General features: G+C 41.5%; 2 protein-coding genes and 1 pseudogene across 8 annotated transcripts in view; all 3 read right to left on the reverse strand.

Moving 5' to 3' along the window:
• The window catches only part of impg1b (interphotoreceptor matrix proteoglycan 1b), a 27,756-nt gene extending 25,803 nt beyond the window's left edge, over positions 1–1,953 (reverse strand). For all 7 annotated transcript variants that reach the window (XM_086095134.1, XM_086095133.1, XM_086095131.1 and 4 more), the window contains exon 1: positions 1,432–1,953. In XM_086095134.1, the coding sequence (XP_085951260.1) occupies positions 1,432–1,501 (70 nt within the window). In that variant the 5' untranslated portion in view covers positions 1,502–1,953. The remainder of the gene's footprint in view (positions 1–1,431) is intronic.
• Positions 1,954–18,108: 16,155 nt separating this feature from the next.
• LOC147162905 (5S ribosomal RNA) lies at positions 18,109–18,217 on the reverse strand (annotated as a pseudogene).
• Positions 18,218–19,963: 1,746 nt separating this feature from the next.
• On the reverse strand, positions 19,964–22,481 carry htr1b (5-hydroxytryptamine (serotonin) receptor 1B). Its single transcript, XM_086094714.1, has one exon. The coding sequence runs from the start codon at positions 22,212–22,214 to the stop codon at positions 21,063–21,065; it is 1,152 nt and encodes a 383-aa protein (XP_085950840.1). The 5' UTR covers positions 22,215–22,481; the 3' UTR covers positions 19,964–21,062.
• Between the last annotated feature and the right edge of the window lie 1,955 nt (positions 22,482–24,436).

Raw genomic sequence — 24,436 nt, forward strand, 5'->3', positions numbered from 1 at the left:
GATGTGTCAAACTGCCACAATATAGCGCCAACTACTGTCAGATTGGTTTTGCCTTAAGTAACGGTGGATGGTATTAGACTCCTTAAGTACCCCATAACTTAAAATAAGGCCTGACACCGATACCCGTTGTCGGTACTCGCCCATTACTAATGATAACAATAATACAGGCAATTATAAGGTGCCGGTGACACTTCCCCGTTTCATCCCCCTAAAAGTTTTTCAAAATGTTAGAAATCCATATTGGTATTTTGTCTTCTTTTTTTTTATTGTAACTAACTGCACACGGACAATGTACAAGCAACAGCAAAATGCTAGCTTGCTTGCTTGCTGATTGTCCACTCTGACAATGACAGGGTGGACATTTTTGGCTTATGTTAGCATTTTATGAACACATGGTGGACCTTCACTTAGCAACATGTTACCATAAGCAAGCTGACTGTACGCTGTTTACAAATATAAAGTATTTTCCATTTATCTTTTTATCAATTGATATTTCACTATATGACAAAGTGGACATGTTAAGCTTGACAACACCCAACTATGATGAAAATTTCTAAACATAAATGTAAGTATTTATTCTATTAAAGCAAAACAAAATGCTGCTCGTATTGTCGCTCTGTGTGTTAAAGGGGCAGTTAGCTCATAATGACAAGGTGGACAACAATTTCAAGGGCACAATCAAAATGCTTGATGAGATTACAAAAATGTCACACATTATGAAAATGACTCTATCAAATAACTTGTGAACAAAAAAAACAACCTTAACAACATGTTTGGCCACTAGTTAGCAGAAATCATGTATATCCAAAGACAAAACATTTTAATATTCTTATCATAGTATGTGTGCAAATGTCGGAGTTTCATTCTGCGACATTTTCGGGATAACTTAGTGATTATGACGAGGACACCTAAAATACTTTATAATGATTTTGGCCTGGTACTGTAAACGAAAAACAGTTCTCGGTTTGATGCAGCAATAAGTACCATATTGCATTGCATGGTAATTCCTCATTTTTAAATTGTAATGCCCGAAATGTATCGCCGTGTATTACAGGACTATTTTATGTATTTTATAATCATATACTAGTAAAATGTAATTTTCTTTCATTCGATTTTCTTTCTTTTTTATCTTTTATTCTTATCATAAAAACTCCATGAGCTTTCTTTGCTGATTTACGGCTTGCGCTTCCTCACACTCAAGTGGAAGTTGCCAATGGTAATAAAACTGCAAAATTGAAGGCGGTCTACGCTATCTTGAAAATGAGGATGATCAATTAATTCCAGTCATCTAGTGGATCCCACTTCTTACACCCCTGAGGATGTATTCCTACTTTTCACAATCAAAACATGATAATGTGTAAATTGGATCTAATCCCATTGCGGTGTTCCTTAATTGTAGCGCTTTCCAAAAACAAGCTGATGCTGTCCTACCTTTGACTTGACTTCCTTGCACACCGAGCGGACACCAAACGAAGAAGAATAGTCCTAATTTCCAAAGCATGATGGGTTAATTTCCAAGGTGGTCTATAGGATGTCCAGGATGTCTTCTGTTGCAGAGTGTGTACAAGTGTCCTCATCAGTGCCGTTCAAGTTGCTGTCTAAGGTCCCGGGTGCCGCGGTGAGATCCCAGTAGACGGGAGAGGCGGATGCATGGATGGACGAGCAATGGAAGCGAAGTGGGGGGAAGAGGAGCAACGGGGGTGGGACACGCTCGGAATCCCGGCTCGATCTCGGGACGCTTGCCGTCAGAGCGGCAACAGTGATGAGGTTAAGACAGCAGATTCTGTTTAGAGTTTAATCTCTTTACCTTCTTCTCGCAGCTCGTAATCCGCCACGTGGCCGCCCGGCCTCATCCTGTTAGCCGCCTTCTGGACACGAGCGAACTGAGCTGAGCGCACGTTTGGGCCACTTCCAAACAACCTGCTCGATGGTGCCGCCCACTATGCTCCAGCCCGACCCGGCCCCTGGTCCTGCTGAGACAAAGTGAGGAGCAAAGTGGGACAGAAGGCCTCTATTTATGCATGCACACAATGCACTTTGGTCTTGCTTCTTACACAACCAAATGTGTGGCTTGGAAGGCCGTGTGTGCCTCAAGCTAATGCAGGCTGAACAACCTCTGCTGGATGATGTCAATTTCAAACAGATATAAACAAAACACTGAAGTGGCTCTCCGCGGCGACCCCTGACAGGGAAAGGTCAAGAGCCAGTTTTTCATTTCTTTTTATTTTTTTATTTGTTTTCTCTTTTCTGGAGAGCTCAGTTCATTCGGTAATTTTACCGATTTGACATGTCATCATCATTGCTCTCTTTTATTTAATTATTATTATTTTTATACATTTTTATTTTGCATGTGGGTGTGTATGTGCATGTGCATGTGTGCGTGCGTATGAGTGTGTATGCATTAGTTCACCTAAAACCTATTAAAAAATCCCATACCGTTCACCTAAACCGAACACTTTCAGAATCCAGCCAGAGTCGGGAGGCCGTCAGGAGACCCGAGGAAGGACCAAAGAAAAGAAAGGAAAGTGAAATCCAGCACCGACCAGACACCACCCACCACCCACCGGGCCACAGTTTTTAATTTCTATTGTGGCTGTCAAATTTGTTTCCACTCTCAACCCAAGTATTGCCCATTTGTTTTGTTTTTTTGTTGTTGTTTTTTTTGGGGGGGGCACTTTTCTTTTACAGTGTACTAGCAGGTGTTATGTCTATTGTTCCCCAACTTAAAGACAGAAATGAAAACAACTCAGAAAATTGTTGTGGAGGAAACCAATTAGCTTGCTTTGTTGTGCTAGCTAACACTGTTGCCATTAATGCCAATCATTTATATTTTCAAGTTGTTTTAACTTAAATTACTGGTTTACCCTAATAATAATAATTATTATTATTATTATTACTATTGTCCCCCAACTTAAAAATATAAATCATAATAACTCAGCCAATTGTTTTGGAGCAAATAACTATCTTTTGTTGTGCTAGCTTAGATTTTCAAATTGTTCCTGATTAAATTACTGGTTAGCTCCCCCAAAATACCAGTTGTGATTTATACAGTACTAGCAGGTGTTACTTTTATTGTTATTGTTTAGTTTGCTACTGCTGTGTGTGTGTCTCATTTCTCTCTGTCTGTCTCCTGCCAAACTAGCAAGTATTTTAATTGTTCTCTTTTGGTATTGCTTTTGCTGTTGTTGTTTTCTCTAGGTATGTTTTCAAATGTTGTTGTTTTTTAACCACTGTGTTTTATAATAGAGCGTTCCAAATAAATTCCAACACAAAATGTACATGTTTTGTTTTTAATCAGTTCTCAACACCCCTCCATCCATTTTATTTTTAATTTTATTTATTTTTAAAGAGCTCAGTATTGTTCATTCGGTAATGTCATCATCATTGCTCTTTTATTTGCTTTTCTTTTTTTTTTTTTTCTCCATCCATTTTCAATATGCCGTATGCTGTAGGTGTTTGGTAATGTCACAAGCAAAACAACAAACAAAAAACGTTGTGGGCCGTCATCGCTCGCTAGTCCCAATTTTGGCAGAGTGACACAAACGTGTTGGCGTGCGGCCTGGGCGGTCGTCGGGGCGTATCAGGGCGGGAAGTCTCCGTGTGGCAAGTCTCCGCCCTCATCTCCTCCTGTGAAGAGGATTAGCCGCTCATGTTAGTTGCTAACAAATTGTTGCTGTAAATAAGCCTCTTCAAGAGCAGCCTAATCCTTCCTGGCACTTTTCTGACACACTAATCTCAATTTGGAACCAGTGAGGGCTGAGGTGCAACATATTTTATTGTGAAGCAATATTTAATTGCTGGTGTGGCACATGCGCGCGCGCGAGCATGACTGTGTGTTCGTGCATGTTGTATTATAATAGTTGTAAGTATGAAGGTGTGTGACTATCAATTTCTATACAGCTTGTCCTCATTAAGGTCACCTGACTTTGGGTGAGAAGCGAGGTACTAAGTGAAATTGTGTATATACTGAATATATATATATATATTATTTGGGGGTTTCGGGAGTAGAAGTAGTCAGCATTTGTAAATCTTTTCATTGTGGTAACAAAATTCTTAAAGCAGCATTCACTGTTTATGATATTTATATTGAAGGAATATTCCAAGTTTATTGCACTACTTGGAGATTCTAGATTTTTGCAACCTAACATGTTATTCATGGAAAACCTGCCTATTTGCAATGTTCTGTAATGTGGGGGTGAAAATCTGATATTGTGAATGTCTTTATTCAAAACAACAAAATATGAACTAAAATAATGTCATTTCAACTTTGATGTGCCTTTTTTGGACTCAGGATACCTATAAAAAAAAAATCCCATCAACAGAGCATTATCAGCGTTGTCAGTGGATCCATCCAAAGCTTTAGAAAAGCACTTCACATTTTCTATTCCATCACACAGCTGCTTAAATAGATCGCCAGTCAATACTTCAGTGCGTCTGGTTGCTGTGTGGGGGGTTTGCTTAATTTTAGCTGTCATTTTCTCTTTTTGTTTGCCTTCAACCATTGTGTACATCGCATCACTCATACATTCTTTTATTACTTCTGCATATGAGAGGGGAAAAAAATCCACGCCGTTCGAAGTGAGCATGCTTTTTGCTGTTGTGTCATAGATGGGACAACAACTCTATGACAATATAATTTGAGAGCATTTACTTTTCTTGTTCTAACCTGTCAATTTTGAATAATTGTCTCTTTAAAATGTCTAAGCTTGGTCTCATACTGCTGTTCCAAATTGGAACTTTTCACAGCCATCCCGGAATATTAAGCACATTGATCTTTTGCTAAGTTGGAGAGGGAATGAATGCAAATGTTGCAGTCCATTCATCTTTGAATTGCCAGTTCTCACTATCTAGTGGAACAGTGAAGTTGGAACATGCCACTTTTGTGCAATCTACACTCATCCACCGGGCAAAATGTCAGCGAAAATGGCAGTGAAACTCGTTGACCCAGTAACAAGCTGCATGTGCATCTGCACGTGCATCGTTGGCACGGAGACAGGTCCTGGTATACGCCCGCTGTCCCAAACAAAATGTTTCAATTTGGGCGCACCTGCTACGTGACAGGTTCCCGTGGTGGGGTGAGTATGCATACACAATGATGGCTCTATTTTCGTGAACTGGCCTCTTCTGGCATCTTCATTTTCTTGCCTGGGCAAGTCTCGTTTACCTTGTTAGGGAATTTGGATGTGCCTTTCTGGTCATTACGGTGGGCCAAGAGCATTTTCAATTGCTCACTACCAGAGCACCTGAATGTTTAGTGACTAAAGGTGGACTGGGCTTTAGACCAGCTAAAAGTGGGTCTAAGTTGTGGTGAAGATGGTGTAATGCGATTTTGGTGCAGATTCTGCACTCCGCTGATATGTATAACATCGTATTTATCCTTGTCGAATTCATTCATTCAATTAATATCAAAATAAGAATGACTGCATAGGAAATGACATCATCATCAGGAAGGGACATAGCAACTGTATAGCATCACAAGTGACAAATAAGGAGCATGACAACACAATGACATAACACTTGTACTTTGCAGCCCCTGGAAATGAATGTATCCAAATTTTTGCAAAATCTCTTGAATCAAATCTGAAATATAAAATATTGAGTGTGTATTTCAAATTCATTGTGTTGTTGTGCATACACTTGCACATCAAACTTTGGTATATCATCGCTGCTCTGTGAAAAACACATTTTTGTCATTTTTTTATATTTGTATGTTTTTCGGATGAAACTGAAATGCAGACGTCCCCAAAACGTAAAAATGTATTTAAAAAAAATAAAATAATAATAATAATAATAATTGTATTTAAAAAAAAAGACAAAAATGGACATAAGTGTTTTTCACATAGCAGCTACGATATCAGAAATTGCCGCATTCATTCAGCATGCATCACCCCGTTAGTGCAGCGTGCCGCATCAAGTGCTTGAAAGTGACCCTCATCCATGAGGATTAGGGTCAGAGTCAAGATGAAGGCAAAGATGAAGATTAACAGTATCGACTGTGCCTGCAGGCTTTGCGCACAAACATGACAGTCGTGCTGCGTTGTTTTTGCTTGTGATTAAATCAACTTTGCATAAACACAACCTGATCGGAGTGCATTCATTACGCCTTAAAAAATACATTTACGCCACCATCAACATTTTCCAAGTGTGACGCCCAACCACTATTTGATGGCGACAAGCCTGACCTTCTGATGCAGATGATGACTTGAATCATAGTGCAATTACAGAGGTCACTTTAAATTATGCAGCGGGGGGGGGCACTTGCCATCTGTCAGGAGGACATATTTCACTGCTGCAAAATGCCTCCATGCGCTATTGTCCTCTAAGTGCTTACATCCCTCATCTGTAGCTTTGCATTTGGATTTGATTCTATTTGTTGTACTTTATTTATCCCAAAGGAAAAATTGTCTTTAGACCGCAACGCACAATTACTTATCGCTTGCATTCCTTCACTGTGAGAACAATTGAGACACATGGTAGGCACGGAAGAGTGATGATGCCTTTGGCTACATTGGGGGTAGTTGATGTGATTGATTTATTTTTATTTATTTGTTGCTGCAGTCACAATGTGGAAATGTTAGACCTGAGGTACACATTTAATTGAATTGGATTTAATTTATCTTAGCCGCACGGGGGAATAGTGCTGAGGCTCAGGGTTCGAGGCTGTTCTAAAACTGTTTCTCAACAGCACTTCTTCCGCTTTAGCATTTGGGATTATAATTCGTTGTTGTTGTTATCATCCATCCATTCGCTCGCTATACCAATCTTTATACCAGGGTCGCGGGTCTGTTGGAGGCCAGGGATGTATTTCACAAAGCAGGTTTAGTGAGAACCCTGGGTCAAGAAACCCTGAAATGTGGGAAACTCTGCGTTTTCCGTTTCAGAAAGGGAGGTAAATGAAACCAGAGAAAAAGAGGTAATTCTAGCCTGTTTCATAAAAAGAGGGCTTTTAAGCTCTCGGTCAGTTACCGTAGTAACATGTTCCATAAACCGAACCTGGTCGGTTGCAAGTTTTTCACAATGAACCTCGAGGTTTTTCTGTCCACGCCTCCTTTCAGCCACACACGAAATTTCATTTCCTCATTCATAAAGTCCGCTGGGGCAAGTTTTTGCGTAAATACGCCTATAGTCTATAACGTAAAGTCCACTTTTGTCACAAACATGGCCACCTCCAGCTCTGCCTCCTGCCTTTTCCTCAGCGGCAACTATCTCCAGACCAAACAACATCGCTGGTCTCACCACAGTTTTACAAACCTTTCCTTTCATTTGAGCTTAAACTCTTCGACTCCTGTCTAACCTCGTCTGTCATCCTGCTGATTACCATAGCAAACAAGAAGGGGCTCAGAGCTGAGCCCTGATGTCGTCCCACTTCCACTTTGAACTCCTCCAGCACACCTCACCACAAGTCTTACATGTCCTGCACCACTTGAACATATTTCTCTCCTCCTCAACTCCTTCCTAAAAGTCATACAACGCTCTTCCTTTTTCAGCTTCCACCATTTTGTCCTCTGCTCTGCCTTTGCCGTCTTTGTCTTTCTCACCACCGCAGTCCATCCTATGCTGTTCGGCTACACTCTCACCTACCACTGATCTCCTTCAGATTACACCGTCTACACAAGATGTAGTCTACCTGTGTCCTCATACCTTCGGTATGGAAATCATACATCTGATTCGCATGTTTGATTTGGCCAACGTTTTTATATGGGATGCCCTCCCTGACACAACCCTCTGTATTTATCCGGGCTTGGGACCGGCACAAGAAGACACTGGCTTGTTCCCCCTTGCGACTACATTAATATAACATTATTCATTGGGAAGTAAATGCATACATTTGATAGATTCTTTTTTATTAGTATATACATTTTATGTTTAAAAAAAAAAAAGCCTTTTTTTGACGTAAGGTTGTGACATTTTGTGAGATAAATGTGATTTTAATTTTTTATTTAAGGAGATGAACTTTTTTCAGCGACTGCAGCTCACATTAGAATTTGTTCTCGGGAAAATAAGTAAATAAAATCTAGTTTTTCCTTCTAATATACATTTATGACTGTTTTTGTTATATTTGCAACTTATCTTCTCATAATAAAAATACTTTTTTCTCAAATAACCTGACTTTTTTCTATTCACATTATTCTATTTACCTAAAATTTCTGATATAAGATATAAAAATATTTTACTGTAGTGATGACAATTTTGAAATAATTATACACATTATTGTTTGCTTCTGTCTGCTTCAGTATTGTCATTGCGATGGCTTTAAAGTTGCTCAATTTCAGGGGATGAATCTGAGACAGTCTAGTCGAAACACTTCTCTTTGTGAAAATCTCCCATGAGGCCTTCACCAGTGAGTCAGTCGGCTTTTGAGCAGCAACATCAACACCTCGGCTACTTTACTTTGTACGTGAGGTTTGTCCTAATCCACCGTAATCTGTGATGAAGATCTACTCATAAGAGTAGGACCTGTTTGATTAATCGGGCCCCCAAGTGGTAAGGAAGGCCCGGCCCGGACCTGCCCGGCAGCCTGTTAAGTGGATGATAAGCATCAAAAGTGTCAGCATGTGTCAATGGATAACCATCAGGAAGTGGGAGGCAATTAAAAGGTTTATAAATGCTTTTGCTGGCCTGCTCCGCTCTTGGAAGGCCACAAGGAAGCAAAGTGGCTTGAGTGACTTTCCCTTCCAGCATGCTGTCAATCCATTTACTTTGAAAAGAAACAATTATGCAAATATCGAACTCCAGAGTTTTTCATATAACAAGACTCCAGCAGAGCGGCGGTGCATGAGTGGCGGCTCATGATGAGATAATTTTTCGGACAGATGTACTGAGGGTGGGAGTATGACACTCTTCCAAGAAATGATCCCCATAGATTTGCCTTTGATTATTTCTTAACTTGGTCGAAGAAAAAGCAGGAAACATGTTTTTGGTAGTATCATTGTATCATTAAAAAAAAAATGGGTATGCCATACCTTCACAATTATAATTTTCCAGAATACGTGGCAAGAAATGATGAAAATTGTCAAAAATTAGATTTTGTGTATTATCTTTATTATCTTTATATATTATATTGTTTTTACTGATTACACTTTTAAGGAATTCCTAGACACCCTGTGGCCTTGTCAAAATATATATATATCAAATGTAATTCTAATACACTTGAACTTTCATTATTTAATACAGCAAATGGGAAATACAAAAAAACCACGGTCACGTAAAAACATTCAGCGCTGAATCATGCCTCCGTTTCTCATAAGAGCAGCAAGTGGACTCCCTACCCTCTGAGATAACGGCCCATAACTCAGCTGGCAGCCCCTCCCTTCCAGGAGATGCAGCTTGTTCTGTGCCTATGTGTTATTGATGGCATTGTGAGTTTGATCAAAACAGCTCATGTGTGTCCGTGTGTGTGTGTGTCCTTATTTTGGTTGTGTAAGTAGCAGCGTAAAACGACATTATATAGGAGGAATCATTTATGCGCCAAAATCGATATAAAAACTCACCTTTGCAAGTTGTTGCTAGACTTACTTGGTTGGCAATTTATGGCCAATCACTAACAACAGCAGCCTTCACTAAAAAGATGGTTAGCAAAATTGGCAGCTTTATTCTAATAAGGATTTTTCTTCTCAAACGTTTCACAAGATTGACTGTTATGTCTCTTTTTTTTTTTAAACATCAGCACAACTTGCCAACATTTTCTTCAAGGAAAAACAGAGCAGTAAATATATTTGAACTTTTTGAAAAAAGTGGCTTGTCTTCTCCCAAAGGTTTTATGTACCTTTACAATTACCACCTAATAAAAAGGCATTTAATTGTTCATCATTTCACTTTATGTCGCCGGCATATACTGTGCAGATAAACAAACATATTCAATAAAATTGGATGGTTTCCCACAGCTGCCCCTCACTATTTTAGAGACATCTGACTGTCCTGTTTTGAATGACTTTGCTTGGAAGAGATAAAATAATATTCAAATTAGGCCTAATTATCCTTATGCGTGCGCCCCGCGTTAACAGAAGTAGACCTCTGACAAGAAGCGAGTTTGAAATGATGCATGCAGTTGGCGTGCATGGCACACATTTGGAAGCACATACTGGGAGATTGCTTTGCCTGGCAACTACTATTAAGACAGATGGACAATGATGTCAACACAGCGTACTCTGAGCGTTGCACTGAAAAACAACACAGGGAGCCTCGAAAACCAAATTGAATCAAAACAGCATCAACTTGGGAGATCATTCTAATGTATGTCAACCTTACTGAGCGTATATGCAAGGCAACTTGTAAGCACCCGTCAAGATAACCCGATAAGAGACATTTTTGCATGAGCAGAAAGATGAGATTATTGAAGCTGTCATCCCGGAGATGACTTTAATTGTGACGCGGGGGAAATTTCTCCTGAAGAAGCCTCTGATTAAGACGCTTCAGCGACGAGATGTTTTATGATGAGGAAATAAGTGGCCCAACGGCGTCGCACGAGAGAACTGAAATGGGGCTCACATGAGGAATCATATCCAGCGCCGTTTATAATACAGACCACAGGTGGATGAAACGCTCACGTCGCGGCCCCTGGAGGGATTCCAGCATTCTCTCCAAAGAGGAGGTGGGGGAGGAGGAGGCGGTGGCGGTGTGCAGGTCGAAAGAAGATGGAGCCATGAATCGTGCTATCCGGTGTGTAATATCCCCAGTGGGCAGGGTTCATTTCATCAAGCGGGATCGGGGAGTAAAGCAAAGCTGATGTGTGCGGCGGTGATAAGAAGCAAGTGAAGGACAATGGGCCAACAGAGGAGGGGAAAGTGGAGAAGCAGGACATCGTGAAAGGGAGGCAGACACATAAAAGTGGATGGGAGGATGGGGAAAGTAATAGAATGTGGGGACGCGTGCCACGGGAAGCTGACAAAGAGGTCAAAGTGAGTGGCAGCCATCAAATGAAACATAATATAGTAGCATGGCACATAATAGAATGCTATGCAAAGAATATCATGTGGCTACAATGCATACTGCAGAAAGAGATTGCTTATAATGTTATATATATTTTGTCTAGTCATCCATTTTGTGGACGAACATTCCTCCACAGTTGATAACATACATTTGGGGCAACATGTATAAGCTTCGCTACATTTTTTTATATATTTTTTTCTTCTCTTTTCTCTTTTTTGTCTTCGCATTGAGAGGAACCAGTTGAGGTGGCTCGGGCATCTGGTTCGGATTCCTCCTGGACGCCTCCCTGGAGAGGTGTTCCGGGCATGTCCCACCGGCGGGAGGCCCCGGGGACGACCCAGGACACGCCGGAGAGACGACGTCTCTCAGCTGGACCGTCGGAGGAGCTGGCTGAAGTGGCTGGGGAGAGAGAAGTCTGGGCTTCCCTGCTAAAGCTGCTGCCCCTGCGACCCGACCCCGGATAAGCGGTAGATAATGGATGGATGGATGGATGGATTTTTTTTTTTAATGTGTGGCCTAGTACCAAGTGGCCAGCGGACCAACACTGGGACACGAACCGTGGATGGGGAACACTGTAGTAGATCCCCGCTTATTCATGGTGCGGCATTCATGAATGACCCTATTTGAGGACTTTTATTAGCTGAAATCCCACTTCTTCTTTTTTTTTATGGTATACAGCAGTGGTGTCCAGACTCCAGCCCGGGGGCCATTTGTGACCCGCCGCTCATTTTTTAGCAGCCTACGGCATATACTAAAAATAACTTTTGACATGGCCAGCAATTAAAAAAATACAAATAATAATAACTATTGTAAAAATAAAATAAAATAAAAACTAGTACAGTACTACTAATAAACTTTTTTAAACAGCAAATTGGTCAGTGTTAAATTCCAAAGTGTTTGATCAAATATGCAGTAAGCAGTGTTACCTTAACACTATTATGATAAAAAAAAGTTACACTGGCAGATCAAATTTCCTTGAGTGTTGGGGTGGATGTTGGGTGGAACGTGAATAGCAATACCTTAAGCGTTAAATTGACCACAGCCTCATTTCCAGTGAAGGAGAAATTTTTCATTTCCAGCGCGCTGTCGACATTTCAATAGCGATACATCCAGTTGTTGTTGTTATCGGGGTAGTGTGGTTCTGTGGGTAGAGTGGTTGTCTCGCAACCCTGAGAGCGTGGGTTTGATTCCAGGCCAATGTGACTATATCAAAGTGTAGAGTACTTTCAACACTGCTGTTTACCAGTGTAATTTTTAACACCATACAGTGTTGGAGTAACACTGGTTAAGTGTTACCCCCCCAAAAAAGTAACACTTTGAAAAGTGTCGGATTTACACTCATTGGTGTGGACACATATCAACACTTTTCTAGTGTTAGATTTAACACTCTCAGTGTTAATCTAACACTGGCAATTTTGCTGTGTATAGAATTTATATTCATAACAATGGGGAGAACAAAGATAATTCAGTTTCAGAAGCAAAAATGTTTTCCTCCACTTTCTGCTTAGTGTCTCCGTCCGATTTGTGAACATGTCACATTAATGAACCTCAAGTATGGTCAGCTGACTACAGATTGTTCTTGAATATGGAGATGGGATTTAGCTACTGCTCAGTGGAGGCGGATCTATTTTAAGGGGATTCAGGGCCCCGGGCAAACCCAAAACCTAAAAAAAAAAAAAACTAACCACTTGACATTATTATCCAATGGAAACATTATTTTCAAATAACAACAATTTGAACAGGTTATATTTGATCTTGGAGGTTCCACTGTGTGTAGAAAGCAGCTTGTGTCCCAATACTTTTGTCCATGTCGTGTATGCTCACCTGATTTAACTTTAAGCCATAACCTTGCCACATGAAAAAAAAAAAAAAAAAAAGATAATTTTTGATGCTATTAGCAGTCTTTTCATGACTCATATGCCCCGCATGCATCCATCAAATGATTTCCCCCCCTCTTCGCCGAGTCTTGATTGTCGTACTGCGAGGGCATGTGTTTTACTGTAACCATGACAACTAGTTTCTGGAAGTTAAGACGACATGAAGCAAACCTTGAAAAAGTAACAATGACAGAAGGTGCAAAGAAAGAATGTTACATGAGGATCCAGAGAAGGGAACAATGTGTTTGTTTGTTTTTATCCAAGAAGATGTTGCTGAACATTGTTGACATAGTGGAAGATGAAGGGTAAATGTAGTGCGGCCGTTGTAGGTAAAAACGCCCCCTGAAGCTGTTCCAAATACCAAACCTGTGTCAAAGCATCTGACATCAGCGGGACGTCTGCGGGCGGCACGGAAAATGCGCGTTGACAACGAGCTGGAGGCCGATGAGGAGCGCGCCGAATTAGGCCCGCGTCAGGCAAATTTCATGCTAATAGCCGCTGTGACATTTGGTGTTGTTATTGCATGTGAAATTGAGAAATTACAAACACGCTCGTCGAGTTTTCGTCTCAATGCTCCTTCTCATGCTTAATATCAAAAGGTTAATAGACAATATGTAAATGGGGCCTCAAGGTGCAGGGAAAGCCCTCATTGATATTCCTGCAGGCTCTCCTCCAAGTCCAAGTCCAACCGTGTGATGTTTTGTTTTGATGTTTCACCAAAGACGCCATCGCATCAGTACATACTTGGAATTAGCAAGAATCAGGGTTATTATACTTTTTGGAATTGTCATTATTGTTAATTTTTCTTTCATTTTGAGTTTTGCGTTTCAAATGAAGTCTTAATTAGTTTTCAGGCCAGCATTTTTTTATTAATTTTAGGGTTTTTTTCTTTCAAAAATTTTATTAACATTCCAGTCATACATAAATAAGTCCGTGAGTCAATCATACAATATCGTCTCTGGTGAGTGACGTCATCTGGAGGCGCTTATTTAATGGTTGCTACTAGATGACATTCCACGTCTGTGCGATTCCAACATCCTTGTTCTGGCTAATACTGAAATAAATACATTTAAAATCACATTTAAAATCAAACCCAAATGCTATTTCATGTATTAAATAAATGACCAAAGACAAAAACAAAGGACATATTCGCCATAATTATAGTTTGTTTTAGTTACCGGTAGTTTTGTAAACATAAAATGTACTGTAGCTTCACTCAGTTTCGTTTAAAAAAAAAAAAAAGCATTTTCATTTTTCTTTTCTTAACCCTTTAAGGGGAAGTCAACATTAAACATTTCTTGACAATAATATGTTATATGGACCTCACTAGTCTAAACATGACATTCTGATTTATATTACATTTGTGGAATATGAGTTATGAAGCAAAATCCAGCCATTTTTATCCATCTCAGGGGGCGGCCATTTTGTCATTTGCTGTCGACTGAAGATGACATCACAGTTGCTCAGGGCTCAAGCAACGACCAATCACAGCTCACCTGTTTTCTGAAGCTGAGCTGTGATTGGATGTTACCTGAGACCTGAGCAACTGTGATGTCATTTTCACTCGACAGCAAGTGGCAAAATGGCCGCCTTCTGATATTGATAAAAACTGCTGGATTTCGCTGCTTAACTCATATTCCACTAGAATATCATATTTAGACTTGTGGGGCTGCATAGAACATATTATTGCCACACACACGCAAAAAAAATGGAGGGTTAATTTCCCTTTTAAAATAACATATGTAAGAATATACAATAATGTTGTAGCAGGTACTTACTGACAACACTGACCCACTCAGAAGTTTTCCACACTGTTCTACCCTCAATTTAACTTCGGGCATCTAAATCCAAATCTGTTCTGCATTGTGTGAGAAAGGGCAAAGCAGTACCTTTGTTCTTGACGCGCTGTCTTCCGTGTCGCGTGGGGAGCCTACGCTCTGCATTTTAAAGCAGTTCAGGATGAAACTGTGAGCTTGACCCTTAAGTGGGGCTGTGTTCAATGGCACAAAAGAACAAGACAGCTCATTGTTTGCTTTGTCTCTAATATATTTTTCCCTGCTCTCTGAAGGTCTCACAGAACTAACAGGGGAGCTTGTTTTTACACACTGAAAACCCCTATCGATGATAGGACAGGGTGAGGCCGCAGTAAAATTATGTCAGTCAAACACATACAAATGACATTTTAAATATATCCGTAAACTAATTGAACGCAGTTAAAAGGGAAGTCAACATTTCTTGACAATAATATGTTATATGTAACCTCACTAGTCTAAACATGACTAATTAATATTACATTTACACATTTAGGCAGAAAAAAACAGCTGTTTTTATTCATCTCATGGGGCGGCCATTTTGCCACTTGCTGTCGATTTAAGATGACATCACAGTTGCTCAGGGCTCAGGCAACGACCAATCACATCTCACCTGAATTCTGAAGCTGAGCAAAATGTGGCAAAATGGCCGCCTACTGATATTGGTAAATGATAATTGATAAAAATTAAAATAACAGATGAATTGATAATTGGATTTTGCTGCTTAACTCATATTCCACTAATGCAATATTAACCAAATTACCTTATTTAGACTAGCGGGAGCTGCATAGAACATATTATTGTTAAGAATTTTGGGAGGGGTTATTTCCCCCTTTAGATTACATTTGTTTTGCTCTTTCTTCATCACAAGACACAACATCCTTAATGTTTGTGAGTAGTGTATATAAACAGTGACAATTGCATTGCCAGCAATGTCAGATGCTCAGGATTGTTACAGGATTTTTTAAATATATCGATAAAATAAAATATTTGTGATATTTCTATGCATTATTTGAAAGAAAATAATCGTATACAATATCTTCATCATTAAACATAAAATGCCGTTTTTTTTATGTGATTCTTGAAATAAAATAAAACTAAATTGAAAATCATAAAATTAATCGATTTTTCTGTTTTTATTTTATTTTTTTTATGAACCATATGTATTGATATAAAAGTTATGACTACAGTTGCGTGACCAATGTTATAAAGCAGAATCTGCTTCTTCCTCTCCAGGTGGCCATTATGACTCCTCATCACTAGTCTATGCCGCACATATCCAAGTAAGTAATTTTGTGGCGTGGAGCCTTTGGGCGTGCGAGTGGACGTTAACGGTGATACATTTCGGCTGTGATCTCCTTGCAGTGCAGTTTCAGCGCCGGAAACACGAGCAGTGGTCTGTCGAGTGGGTGAATGGAGCTGTGAGTTTTGTTTTTTTGTTGTTGTCCCCCCCGCCTGCTTTTTTACTGTGATCCTTTACAAAGCACATATACAGCGTGTCCAGTCGTGTGATTGGAACAGGCAGAGGAACATATATTGGCTTCATGGGTGACAAGAAGCACTAACGTGAGGTGCAAGGGGCCTTTTAAAAGCACCTCTGGAGCATGTGTGTTGCATTGAAGCGTGCACAGCATACACATGATTATTAATAAGATGAAGTGTGCATTGTGGGTGTCATCCATCTTGCATGTTAGCTCCTGCTGTAGCCGCACATTGAATGGAAGAGCACAACAGTTGACAGATTTTGACAATACATATTGATCTCTATTATTCTTTATTTATGATTAATTTCCCCAGCATAGGTTTAAGCGTGCAATCAATCACGAGAAAATGTGCAACGGTTTGAACAGACTGAATACCAGTGCAATTAAACGATGATAATGATTGGATAAAGTTAATTTGACAGCCCTAAATGGTTCAATCTTCTTACCCTCTTGGTCCGCCTAATAGATAACCTGCTGACTTATTCCTCCGCACGTCAAGGTCAATTGTCCTCACCTTCGTTGGGCAATTTATTTATAGCAGATGGGCCAGCGTGTTTCCAATTTCTGCTGATGAATGCCACCAGGCCTTCTCGCCCGCCACCATCGGGTAAAACGATAAAGCTGTTAACCAAAACTGCATTGAGCGGGGGCCATTGTTTATGGCTCCATTATCCACGTGTTGTGCCTCGCTGGCCGTTAGCATCGGCGGCGTCCTTCACTCCATGCAAAGCAGCAAGGCAGCGCATTGGGCTAATAGGAAAAAAGGCGCTGTATTTAATGTATTTGTTCGAGAGATGCAATCATCCCGTGTCAACAGAGGGCTTGTTTGCAAGGGGGCGCTGATGACAATGCTCAAACCAAAAGAGGAATTCTTTGGATACACAAAATCATATCTAGCGTGTTTGTTAAACAGAATATGGATGACAGACATTTTCGTTTGAAACTACATTGCACAGAATCCCACAAGTACGTTAACAAAACTTTCTCACCAAAATACACACTATATTGCCATAACGTTCAGGCTTTTAAAGAGGACATGTTATGGAAAACTGCATTGGTAATTGTATCAAAGAACAAAGCCATTAGCTAACAGCATTTAGCCTAGCCGCATTCGCTTGTGATAACGACAGAGGTGAGTAGAGTAGCCAAAAAGTAATGACCGATCACGGCTCGGCTTGTGAACATCACGTGACTAAATTTAGAAAACAGGTGAGCTGTGATTAATCACTAGCTGAGCCCTGAACATCTGTGGTGCCATTTTCAGTCAAGTGGCAAAATGAGAGATTGCACATAAACCTTTTATGGGATACTCACATGGAAATTCCTGAAGGTCATATCTGCCAATCTGGGACCTGATATGTGTGACCGGATGGAAAATACACTAATTACACGGGTGGCGGGTCTCCTGCTAGATAGACTATCGTTGGTGTGCCTTGAGGCCCCTCCCGTCCATTGCACTTTGGCTTTGCCAGATGGGGCGGGTTTCGGGGCTTAGGCAGTTTCTTGGTTGTGGGGTCGTGGTAACTCATTGGTTTCTTTGTCTTGGTGCCACTGATATTCGCCCAACACATACACAACCACTTCGATCCAGTCTTCAGTGCCGCAAGGCCGGTAACCCTCGCCCTGCCTCTTTTGCACTCGCCGAGTCGGGTCTGATTGGGTCGCAACTGCAACTGCTTTCATGTGCTGTGTTTGACCTGCTGAATTTTAAATTAGGCAAACTCAATCATCCTCTTGTATGTTTTTCAAGTTGGGTTCTTGTAGGCTGAAATGCAGACGTTTTTATAAAAACACATGACAGCGCATGACATCAATCAATCAATTTTCTATACGCTTTTCCTCACTTATGGTTGTAGGTAAGTAACAGTTTTATGCTAAAATACACATTCCGTCCATTTTCTTAACCGCTTATCCTCAAAAGGGTCGCGGGGGGAGCTGGGGTCTATCCCAGCTGGCTTCGGGCAGTAGGCAGGGTTCACCCTGAACTGGTTGGCAGCCAATCGCAGAAGCTTACAGCACCTGGTATTCCCAGGCGGTCTCCCATCCAAGTACTAACCAGGCCCGACCCTGCTTCGCTTCCGAGATTGGGCGTTCTCAGGGTCGTATGGCCGTGAGCACAAAAACAACCAAATGTACAGTAAATGTAAATTTGTAATAATATGAAGCAATAATTATACATTAATATGGATTTCCCCATCAAAACAGCCCTCTAAAGGAAACGATAGCTACAATGTTGCATGTAGCGAGAATGACTTCTTCTTCAATGACAACTCAGGTAGTTGCTTTAATATTAATCATTTTTCATAGAGGATGAATAATATATGCACGTGATTATCTATCTACATGTTTTGTTCTACAATTGGTGTTTAAAAAAAAAAAAGCCATTGCTTTATGGTTTGTAAAACCGCAACTACCGATGCTAACTATTAGCATGTCAATGGCATTATCAATTATAAGTTAGCATAAGCTAAGTGGGGGGCCGTTGCTAAGGCAACGCAATTTAGTTGTATTAAATATATGATGTGCAATTCTCTTTGTTTGTTGTTTGGATTGACAGTAAGCATTTTACAGCTGGAAGAGAGGCAATTAACAGTGACCTCCATCATTCCTTATGTTAGTGTTCTATTCAGTGTTTTATTGTTTTTGTGTTGTACTAATGTTGTGGTAAACTCATTTCTACTCTTACACGACAGTCAGAATGGTCAAATGTGACTTCAAGCATTGGCTGTAACGTTAATAAAGGTTTTAAAATGGCTATCCTTGGACCTTTGAATGCATTCCTTGTGTTCCTATTATTCCCCAGGAAATTAAATCCTATAGAAAAGGCTTGAATATGTGCTATGTGAGTTGCTTGCCAGACATTCACATTGCATTTTGTCCCTATGTCTCTACTCTCTTGCTGAACTTTATCGTATCAAACAAAAGCCCCTGAGACAGAAGACATAATGCAACGTGTTTTACTGCAAATTGTGAAATCTCTCATATTAGAGAGGATCCTGTCATTTTATGTAACCCAAATTTTTACACAAGTCCCGAAGGTGCCCGTACGCTAATGAGGTGTTAGAATCAGAATTACAGTAAACATTTGTATGGAAAGCATTGCTACAACATGAATATAAAAAAAACGGTAATACGTCAGAAATGGAGCTTTATGCCACCTTGCAAAATAGTTCATTGTATAACCTTGAAACTGTGTGGACGTCAGAATCGTAACATGTCAAGAAAGGGGATGTGCAAGGCTTTTAAATCCTAAATTGCATACATAGTGGGATACATACGGATGACGGCGCTTGTCAGATAGTCCGTTCATGATGTGCTTCTACTGACTATCAGATTCAATTCATATTTCAAACGCAATGCTGTAGATAGCACCGAGTGAAGGTTATATGTCCACAATAATGGGATGGAAATTTGAGTTGTATGTTGGCTTATATGGCTTTATATGGGCATGAATTAAAAATACAGCCATTAAAGCATATATTTGTGTATCCTTTCCAATATTAGTGTGCATATATGTGTGAGCTTTAAGGAATTCCCCCCAAATGGTGTTGAGAATATCTGTCAGCTCATTGTTAATGCGTGATGAGCCATATAAAAATTCCATGTGTGTGTGCGGTTTCAACAGGGTGGTGTAAGCTACCGTTGCTTCCTGTTGTTGTTGTTGCGATGTTTCGGACCACAAGGTTGTGAGAGCCGCAAGCTACTGAGTGGATCTGCAAATGTGCCGAGAGGGCGTCACATGGGAACTTGCCCTGTTAATCACAATGCATTACAATGTCAATAGAAATGCATTCCGTCTGTACTCTGTTGCGCTAACTCAGACACGAGGTGCGCCCCCCACAACAACAGGCCAAAGAGATACTTGAAATATTTCTCTTTATTGCACAGCATCTCTGAGAGGAAAGAGATGAATCCTTGTGTGTGTGTGTGTGTTTGTGGAGGTCAAACATCACGTTGCAGACACACACTATAGCAGCCCACACAGCTTATCTGTGTGACATTTGAAAACATAAGAAGCATGATATCAAAAGTGGTCTGAAAATACGCACACATACACATCTGATTCACAAGTGTGCAAAGCTGGAGACGAGTTTACGATGAGGATATCGAACGCAGGCGTGGAGAACATCCTTCCCATTGGGCCATTTCAGTTACTGTGAAGTAACAAATGTTTGTTATTATATAGTTTCAACATTTAGGGGTCAAATGTTTAAAGGCTTTTCATTTTCTGAGGTTTTATTTGTTTTTAGAATCACACGGCAGATGGGATGGAGTGCTCATCCGGGGCCATGTACGGCCCACAAGCCATACGTTTCCCACCCCCGATTCAATACAAGCGGGATACAAAAAAATCTGCCTTTTTAAAAAATAATAAGCAAACTCCTTTTTCAAATTAAATGTGAGATTGTTGTTATTTGGACTCTTTTGTGTTAATAAATGAGGAAACCAAGTGTGAGGAGCACATCTGTGTATGATGAAGTGGACCGTCACACTAAATAAAAGGTGCAAATAGAATTGCTGGGATGAAAATACAATAAATAAATAAAATAAATAATCATAATATAATATAAATAATTACAATAAAAATATAAATATTGTTAAATTAATGCAAACAAAAGTGCGCATTATTATCTTTGTTAAGGCCGTTTTTTTTTTAATACAGATCTTTTCGATTGTGCATGTTTTTTGTTTGTTTTTTGCCTTTTTGGTGTATTTTTATCCATGACAACAACGGTCACCCTGCAATGATGTCCACAGATATTTATTTTTTTCTGGACTCTAGTTTTCCCCTGTATTTTACCCATCAATGTCATAACCAATACAATAAAGTAATGCGTGTATTTCCTCGCCCCCCCCCCCCCCCACCACCCCCCTACCCCTCATCCTCTTCACACGCCATGGCTTTGAATTGTTAGATATGGCATCTGCTTCACATTCGTAATGAAAAATCAATGAAAGGATCACCCTCTGCAGCATCTGAAGCGCACCAGTTTGTGGAAAGCTTTCTTGAAGTCCTCGTTGGACATGGTGTAAATGATGGGGTTGATGAGCGAGTTCAGGTAGCCGAGCCAGGTGAAGAAGTCAAAGAGCTCGGGGATGACGCAGACGTCGCATACGGCCACCACCAGGGTGTAGATGAAAAAGGGCAGCCAGCACACGATGTACGCGCCCAGAATGATGCCCAGCGTCTTGGTGGCCTTCCTCTCCCTCGCCGCCGAGATGCGCTTCTTCTCCAGCGCCGCGTCCGACAGAGTCACCTTCACCTGGTTGTCGCTGGTGGACGAGTTGGTGTCGCTGGACGGCGCGTCGTGCCTGCCGCCCTGCAAGGGGCTGGTGGAGGCGTTGGATCCGGGGGAGCCCGTGGCCAAGTACGCCGAGGTCAGCCTCTTGCCCGCCGCCGCCTTCTTCTTCTTCTTGGGGGACTGCTTGAGGATGCGTTTGCGCGCCTCCACGTAGATGCGCCCGTAGAGGACGATGAGCAACAGGGTGGGGATGTAAAAGGCGCCGAAGGTGGAGTAGATGGTGTAGAAGATGTGGTCCGTGTTGACGCTGCAGCTGGTCAACTCGTCCGCTTTGACCTGCCTCCAGAAGAGCGGCGGCAGCGAGATGGAGATGGCGATCACCCAGGCGGTGGCCACCATGCCGGCCGCGCGCCCCGGCGTGCGCTTTTTGGAGTACTCCACCGCGTCCGTGATGGCCCAGTAGCGGTCCAGCGCGATGACGCACAGGTGGAGGATGGACGCCGTGCAGCAAGTGATGTCCGACGACAGCCACACGTCGCACACCACCTGGCCGAGCGTCCACTCGTGGATGACCGTGTAGAGGACGCACACGGGCATGACGAGGATGGACACCAGCAGGTCGGTGACGGCCAACGAAGCAATGAGGAAGTTGGCGGGCGTCTGCAGCTTCTTGGACTGGGAGATGGTGGCGATCACGAAGGCGTTGGACAGGCTGGTGGCCAACGTGATGGCGGAAAGGAGCGACGCCAGGCTGATCTGGTAGGCGAGGCTGTGCGCGCTCCAGCCCGCCTCAGACGCATCCTCGGGCTGGCTGATGTTGGAGGCGTTCGCCGGCAGCTGGGTGGGCTCCACTTGACCGGCGCCCTCCATCACTTCTCCAGTCACTCTTGGCTCATATTCTCACACTTCGGGGGGTGGGGGGGTGGGGGTGAAAGTTAAAGAAAGTCGCCTCCTTAACGCCATGGCAAGGACGATTCTGTGATTCGCTTGTAATCCACTCCCCGGGGGGATAGAAGTTCATCCCTCTTCATCGTGATGATGTGCTGCCGTTCCAACGCGTGAGGGACATATAATCCGCATAAGGTGGAAAGTTCTCCTGACGCGCGCCTTCTTGGAGCCCCACATCGGTTGACTGACGAGGCGAACCTCAAAGTGCTGCTTTTTATACAGTCTGTGACATCAACTGATGTCTCCATGAAGGACCAGACTGTTTGCTGGGTCATAGTGCCCGTGGGTCATTTGTCACTTTGGGATGCCCGTCACACGTCGCGCAAGGTACAATATGCACATGCTAATAAAAGCTTTAGTAGAGCCTTATAGTGCTTTATGCATTATTTAAAACCCATTAAAGCCGGAAAATAGCTGCTGAGATGATGTAATTGGATTTATAGTCTGCAGTTTGTGTGTGCGTGTGTGTTAGACAACGAGTGATGCTCTTCAAACTCTGAAGTGCCGAGGATTGAAACGGTTGCCACATTCCCGGTGCATCTGGCAATTTGGTGACAAAAAGCAGACAAGAATTTAGACCAGCGAGAAGCAGGTCTAAGTTGTGGCGCAGGTGGTGTAATGTGATATTGGTGGATAGTGTAGGACAATTGCACTGAATCACTGTAGAAATCAGTTAATTGACCAAATTATTTACACACCGCATAGATGCATAATCAAAGGTGTAAGGCAGTTTCCAATTACATCTTGCACTTTTCATGCATGCCAATCTCACGCATCGAGACACCATCAAGTCAATTTCAACTAAAGCCTGGTTTACATGGAGCCGTGTATTCTGATTAAAACGAATCCGAACGGCAAAACGGAATAGAAAATGCTCCATATAAACACCTCCATCGGAATGAAAAGGCTGGATCTGAATGGAATTTTATTCGGAACCACAGGGGTGGTATATTCCTTTCGTCAGTCCGAACCAGCGTCATGTGTACACTTCATTTGGAATTGCGAGGCTGCGTCCGGCGTGCGCATGATCGGTCTTGACGTAAATGCATCATGACGTCATCGTTTCCACCCACAGAAATGGCGCCGTCTCCCCAAAGCTTGACTGCGAGTTTTTAAATACTTGAAACTAGTTTTTATCAAGATGTTGCTTCAATAAAAGTGTTAACACTATCACAACGACTGTGCTAAATGACGAAGAAACTCCATCTTGATAAATCACGTGATCAACGTTCGTGCGTCCCCGCGGCTGCCGATCTGGGCTGGGGCTGATCTCATTAAACGTTGGATCATATAAACGGCAGATCGGAATGGATCACGCCACATGATTTCAATCGGAATCACTAAAAAGTCTCCATGTAAATCCAGTTTATGTGTGCGCTTCAACTTCCCTGTTTTTAATGGGAATGGGGGGAGCTGCGTTCAATGGCTGGGAGTCGGCTGTGTTCCATCCCACATGGATGGATGATGACATTATAATAAAGCAACTTTTTTTGTGTAGATAGATGGATGGCTACATCGATTGATCGATTGATCGATTGGTTGATTGATTGATTGATTGCTTGATTGATTGATTGATTGATTGATTGATTGATTGATTGATTGATTGATTGATTGATTGATTGATTGATCTGGAGAGTTTGGAAAGATAGATGCAACCTTGGTTGCTTGGTTGGGAACACGTTTTGTTGTTTGGGTAGGTTGATTTGCAGATTGTTGGGCGATTTGGTTAAAAGGGGAAAATATTGATGATTGGGTAGGCAGGTTGAAGGTTGGTTAGTGGCTCAGTGGTTGAAAGGGTATTTGGTAAAGGATTGGTCGCCAGTTGGTTGATGGGTCTGAATGGGCAGGTCAGATCAATCAATCAATCAATCTTTATGTGTATAGCACTTTTCATACAAAAAAATGCAACTCAAAGTGCTCTACATAGTTCAAAAACAAATCCCCAGCCCGCCGCCTCCCACAATGCCGACCCATTAAAATAAAAAAAAATAAAAAAAAAAAATAAACAAATGCATAAACAAACATTCAAACAAAACAAAACAGATGATGTAAGGCTCAACAGGTGGACTGACAGCTCTGACAGGCTCTTTTCAAATTAAAAAACAAGTCCTACGTGTGTGTGTCCATTTTGTGCTACAAGAAAG

The sequence above is a fragment of the Leptonotus elevatus genome, chromosome 14, assembly GCF_054856555.1.
Source record: "Leptonotus elevatus isolate MCC_2025b chromosome 14, RoL_Lele_1.0, whole genome shotgun sequence".
NCBI classification, from domain to species: Eukaryota; Metazoa; Chordata; class Actinopteri; order Syngnathiformes; family Syngnathidae; genus Leptonotus; species Leptonotus elevatus.

Excerpts from the sequence above, each read along its gene's own strand:
- htr1b (XM_086094714.1), bottom strand. The coding sequence starts at position 22,214 with ATGGAGGGCGCCGGTCAAGTGGAGCCCACCCAGCTGCCGGCGAACGCC.